We start from the raw sequence: 6082 nt of genomic DNA on the forward strand, positions 1-6082 counted from the left end.
GTTCGATTCCCATTGGAGCCTCATTCGATTTGATTTCAATTTCCAACGGTCCATGAGGCACCTAAACAACGTTAACACGGATGCACGTTGTGGTGGAAATTGTCGGTTCGATTCTTACTCGAGTCATGACGTGTCAGACTTGAAATACGCGGATGATGGCAGCATTGGCAAGTAACTATGAAATAATTTATCTAGTTTGAGCTTTTCTGGCCGTACTTGTATATGTGACAGAAATAAGGTCATCGCCAATCCTCAAACTAAGCGCTTCCTCCTGCCCAGAGAAAGAAGATTGTGACTAAACGAGTTACAGGACAATACAAACAGGTAGAACTTAAACATACGCGAACTTACAAATGCAGTATAAACAATACTATGAAAATACAAAAAAGACTTAGTAGGAAATACAAAAAATACTTAGTAGGCTCGATTCTTTGCCGACTTCTATCTACTTTTTTTAAGCAAAAGGTAATTTACTCGGCACTCCGCGCTTCGCGCTTCGTGCCTCGACCGGCCGCTTCGCGGCTTTTAGACACTAGGACTGGCCCTGAGTAGTGGAGATCGCGGCTTCACCCTCTTGGACTGGCCCTGGGTAGTGGAGATTGCGGCCGCTTCGCGGCCGTTTCCCGGCTTCATCCTCTTGGACTGGCCTTGAGTGGTGGAGATCGTCTTGGCATCTCGCTGGTCTGAACAAGCAACCTATCGTTTGTCGATCGCTGTCTTTTCCACCAAGCCAGGGCAGACTCCCACCCACCCGCAGACTCCCACCCACCCGTGAGTTATTATCTTATATGAATAGAGCAAACACTTAAGTTATTTTTTTTTAATTTATGGAAGCTCTTTTTGAAGTCTTGCTATGTACGTCATGAACTAATTAGGCCTACTGGCTGGAGAGCCTATTTTATTGACGTACTGGCCTGCACCAGTGTTTTAACTAAGCACGTTTCAATTAGAAGGACGTTGAAGGAGAAGTGACTGGGACTTGAAATTTCATTCTCGCGCACAAGATGAGGCCACAAGAGTACGACGATTGCTCCAGTTAAAACTTCAAGCTGCCTTATGACAAATGTAACAGATGATCCTATCTATACGATTCCAAATTATTCTGACTCAATCCTCAATTGCAAGCAGTGGGTTTCGAATCTAGAACCTATAGTTTATACAACTGTTTCCTTGCCACTACACCAAGCTACTTTGTGTTGGAACAGTCAGATAAGTGATGAAATATTTCCTAGAGCCGCAAATCGTTGTTGTACAATACAAACACCACCTTTATAGTTTTAATCCAACTTTTCATTTTAACTCGACTTGAATTCTTTCTCTCCTGCAAAATTCTTAAAACGCGTGCATTTCTAAATAACCTACAACTTCCTGCGCCTAAAACAGTTACCCCACATCTCCTTCTGAGCAATGGCACCACTTGGAATTATTGAATTTTATGAAAAGACACCAGTTTTAAGACATTTATTGAAAGTGAAACAAGCAATATTTCATCACACAATAGATAAGCACTTAATATTAAAAGTTTGCAATATGCTTGTTGAAGATGATATTCTCAAACTGGAAATTTCTGAATGTTTCTGTACAAAGTATCCAGTTGATTAAAGAAAACATAAGTGCAAGAAAGCTAACAATGCAATGAATTTAACTCTGGCAACCACATACACGTAACCAACTCCATCCAGTCACAATACGCAAGAATTCGTATACTGTGACACCAGACTGATGGAACATCCGCCACCTAATTACAGACTTTAATTTGCAGAATCGTTGGGTTCAGTTCGTTTATGAAGTCGCTATGTTATTTGATCTCGTGTATAATTATGTATTTCAGACGTTCGAATAATTACAACAACATATTTCAATACTACGCGCTTGCTTATTTAGTTATCCATCACCAGTTTAATAAAATGAAACCTTTCTTTATCTTAACCACCGACTTCAAATCAAGAGATGGAAACTATTCTAGTTATATCGTAAATCATTACTTTGTTTTGCCAGATTTGGCTTGTGCGTCATCGCGTGGTTTTTATTGTTTGGTCGCGCTTGTGGTTAATATTCTCATGTTGCCCTACATTTTATCATTTATGTGCATCTTATCTTACACGAGCACCGTAGAAAGTTCTAAGTTGTTTTGTGATAATACTGAATTAAGGAATATGTTACACTTGTATTGGATTTGTATGTTGTTATCAAATTGCATTTCGTTGAGGTTTCTGCGTACAGTATATTTTGTAAGCATTTGTTAACTTCTTAATGGTGAATATTCACTCCACAGTCCACACGTTTTCATTTTCACATTTGTGCATATGTAGCTACTCTGATAAACGTTGGTCATTGTTCTAGTTAAGCTGAATGCTGGGCGATGAAGGCTGATATCAGGCGAATGCAGACGACAGAAATGAGGATGATTCGAATGATGTGTGGTAAGACACTACGAGATGGGATTACCAATGATGTGATAAGAAGGTGGACATGTGTGGAAGATATTGAAGAACATCTGAGAGGACATCGTCTGAGATGGTTGGGGCACGTTGAGCGAATGAATGAGGAGAGCTTAATAAGAAGAGTACAACATAAGATGATTGAAGGAAAGGTGAAAAGGGGAAGACCAAAGAAAACATGGGAAGAGACGGTGAAGGATGATATGAAAAGGAAAGGTTTGAAGATCGAGGATGCCATCGACAGGGGAAAGTGGAGGCGTCGCTGCAGACAACTGGTCGACCCTGAATTTGTTTCGGGATGAAGACCAGGCCTGAACAACAGGCAAATGGAAGATGATTGTTCTAGTTAAGTCGTATCTGGTCCGAAAAACTTTCGGTAAGCGAATGTGATGCTTACTTGGTGCATGAAATACCTGCAGTTTTCGTTATGTTTTGCTGTGCCTTTTCATACGTGCATTGACATTCAAATATGCATCGACTGCCGTATTGCCGCCCCACAGACAGTTGTAGATACAATAAATGCTGGTACATGTTGGTAAACCGTTGCTGGTAAACACAAAAACGTATTCTGTGGAAACGTTAAAAAGCAACACATCATTAATTCAACAATAACAGAAGTAAGTCATTCAATGATCTAAGTAGTTAGCAGTGTTATTGTAACGAGGAGAGCAAACTGTGCGCTGGTGCAATGATTTGGTAATTGAGCGGAATTTCATCAACACAATTACAAATGATTTAAATGGTGGTGACCTCGTACACCATCGTACAGCTGAGCTGAACCTGTCAAAGTTTGAAGATCACTGGGCTACAGGTTTACCACAGAGTGTAAATAGAACCGCCGGTGATGCATTTCGTGTCTACATTTCATCTTCCAACTCCATTACAGGAAACGTTAGGGTTAGGGATGATCTGTGTCATGTCAAAAACTGTTTTTTGAAACGGATTTTCCTTTGGACGAGTAGAGTGGACAGTGGTACTGATGTAGAACGTAGGGTGTGGATGAACAACAAGCAAATGTGTAATATTGGATATTATGAAATACAGTTGGTAATTTTTAAGCCAGTGACTAATTATAACTTGGCGCTTGAATCAGTGTGATTGTCAACGATCATCTTTTTGGTTTACTCTTCAGCTGAGCTGTTCTAATGCGAGCTGCCTTGTCTGTCCTGGAATAGAAAAAAAGACTACTTAAAGAATCATTACATAAAAAAAAAATTCGGAAATATTACTAACAAACTAGGCTTTGACCAGTACAAGTTTTTGATGGAGAAGTATTATAGCAGATACTGAATCAAAGTAGAAATATTCATCATAAAATAATATCATCGTCCTTCTCATTTGTGACTCTTACTACTATATATGTAAGAACTATAGGATCAACACAAATTAACTTCTATAAATATTAATTTGATAATATTTGAGCAAACAACTGCCAAGGTTCCAGCAATATACATGAATACCTTCTACTTACTATTGGTTTTTCAGTTCATTATTGAAATCAACAAGGTCACTATTTTTTACCTTCCTGGACCAACCGAGTTCAGAGCATCTGCGTACAATCAAAAAGTCATCTTGAAAAAATCAAGAAGTCCTTTCCGGGTGTCTTGATCCTGGATTGCCGATGTTGAAACATTATTTTACCAACCAGCTTCTACTTCATGACCTAGACGCTCAACAAGTTTTCCTGGCAATTTGTTACAACTTGTATAGTTCAACACTTTGATGTTTCGTCATGGTATAAATCTTCTGAAAACTTGAGCTGGAAGCTGACAGCATTGTACAAAAGAGTAAATAAATTATTATAAAAAATTACTCCTAAATGCACCTGTAATTTATCAAATATTTGTTGAACAAGCAATTTATCAGATTTATGAGCAATAAATGTCAATATAATTTTACGAAGATGTCGTTGGACAATATTAAAATGTTAGAAGCAAGAACTGAAGTTGAATAAAATAAACTATTTCACAAGCATACTGTTGTCCCCTTCCCAAGGTCCAAGTATCGAGCCACGAAACAGACAGAGGCTTAAAGGCCACATTGAATATTTTAAATCTTGTTAACCAAAATACCTGCCATATAAGGTCATTTCATGTCCAAAATCCTGTTTAAAGTTACAACAAGTCCACAACTATACGTCTGTAGACAAGGTTAAGAAATTAATCCTCGAAACTAAGTTTAAGATCTAAATTTTTTTCCTGGATATAATGATGAAACTCACTTTTATCATGCTCTGATATTTGAGAATCATAAATTTCAAGAACTTTTAAACTGTTTGCTGGTTCGAGCCACGCCCAAATTATATTTGGAGTAATACCAGCTGATTCTAAACAAAGATATTTCAGATTATTCAGCTTGCCACACTGAAAGCATTCTGTCAAAACCTGTAAACCACCACTAATTACAGTAATTGTCAGACTTTCCAGAGATATATAAGAACTTTCAATGATTCTTTTCAGTACTGACGATGATGCGTCGTCCCAGGAATTTAAGCCTCCTGTCATAAAAAGGTTGGTTAAATTTGACCAAGGTGTACCCGAGTTTCTTGATATATCCAAGCAAGCGTTTTCAAAATCTCTTCTCATAGCTGCTTCATCATTTCCGCATGGGCACACCCGATTCAATTGAAGTGATTGTAAATTAGGACACAACAAAGCAATATATTGCAGAAAATCTAAAGGCATTGTGTAGCTCATACATGTCAAATTAATTAAAGTTGATCCCAGAGTTTTTAATGCGAGGATAGTGCTTGAGCCAGTATCATATTTAATGTCAAGGGACTGCAGTTTGGGCACACACCGAAGTAACATGGAGATGTCATATTGATTAGCACGGACAGGAAAACCATAAATGCTGATACATCTTGTCAGGCAAAGTTGTTTTGGTCCACAGTTTAATTCACAGAGTCGAGCTAAACCATTCCATACTTCAGAATGGAAAAATATCAAAAGACGTGGACACCAATAAAGCAGGAGCATTGCAATGAACCTGGGAGAATCCTCACAGTAGACATGTTCCATGAGCAACACTTGCAAATTACGACTAAGCTCGGTGGGTCCTTCTGAGCGAGTAAACACTTTCTTTAAACAATCAAAACCAAGCAATAGATGATTTTGTTTATTTCTTGATATGTCCAAGTATGAGAGGTTACCACATTCTGCAATTGCCATCAAAACATTCTCATTTAAAGCAACATCTTTTAGCACTAATTTTTTCAAAACTGTTTTGTACGTTACCACAATTGTTTTTAAACTAAAGGAGGAAACACTAATGCAGCCACTTAAATTCAACGATCTGACTTGGGGACAGTTTTTAAGAATTGGATCAATGAAACTTTCACCCTGACAACTTGATGAAAACAACAGCGGTGGGGAAGAAAAATTTAGTTCAGTTAAATAAGCACCCAAAAAACAAACAGCAGGCCAATGAAGCCCATAAAATTTTGACAAAATAAAATGGATCTTGTTTGTTAATAAAAAACCAAACTTGTCGTTTGGCAGCAAAAACTGACCAATTAATTCATAGTTACAATTATTGCAGATATTTTGAGTTCCACCTGAAGTCGCCAGCATCCAAACGTTTTTAGCTAGGACATCCAGTACTAGGTCCTCAAGGTTCTGGACTGAACACAGCTTAGGCAT

At 38.1% G+C, this 6082-nt stretch overlaps 2 protein-coding genes across 3 annotated transcripts; one reads left to right on the top strand and one right to left on the bottom strand.

Moving 5' to 3' along the window:
* Nucleotides 1–2362: 2362 nt before the first annotated feature.
* On the top strand, nt 2363–2743 carry LOC143471422 (uncharacterized). The gene has a single exon (XM_076969875.1). The coding sequence runs from the start codon at nt 2363–2365 to the stop codon at nt 2741–2743; it is 381 nt and encodes a 126-aa protein (XP_076825990.1).
* Nucleotides 2470–6082, bottom strand: LOC143470179 (uncharacterized). 2 transcript variants are annotated; one of them, XR_013119315.1, is made up of 2 exons: nt 3963–6082; nt 2470–3607 (listed from the first exon to the last, which is right to left on the bottom strand). XR_013119315.1 is itself a non-coding variant. In XM_076968129.1 (2 exons), exons 1-2 carry the CDS (start codon nt 6080–6082, stop codon nt 4573–4575), a joined length of 1428 nt encoding a protein of 475 aa, XP_076824244.1. In that variant the 3' UTR covers nt 3694–4572. The 2 variants fall into 2 exon arrangements, 1 of the variants encoding a protein (XP_076824244.1); XM_076968129.1 differs by lacking the exon at nt 2470–3607 and having other exon boundaries at nt 3694–4580; nt 4663–6082.

The sequence above is a fragment of the Clavelina lepadiformis genome, chromosome 9, assembly GCF_947623445.1.
Source record: "Clavelina lepadiformis chromosome 9, kaClaLepa1.1, whole genome shotgun sequence".
NCBI lineage: Eukaryota > Metazoa > Chordata > Ascidiacea > Aplousobranchia > Clavelinidae > Clavelina > Clavelina lepadiformis.

What these genes read in the sequence shown, in the direction of transcription:
- LOC143471422 (XM_076969875.1), top strand. Translation starts at nt 2,363, where the DNA reads ATGAAGGCTGATATCAGGCGAATGCAGACGACAGAAATGAGGATGATT.
- LOC143470179 (XM_076968129.1), bottom strand. Translation starts at nt 6,082, where the DNA reads ATGCCTAAGCTGTGTTCAGTCCAGAACCTTGAGGACCTAGTACTGGAT.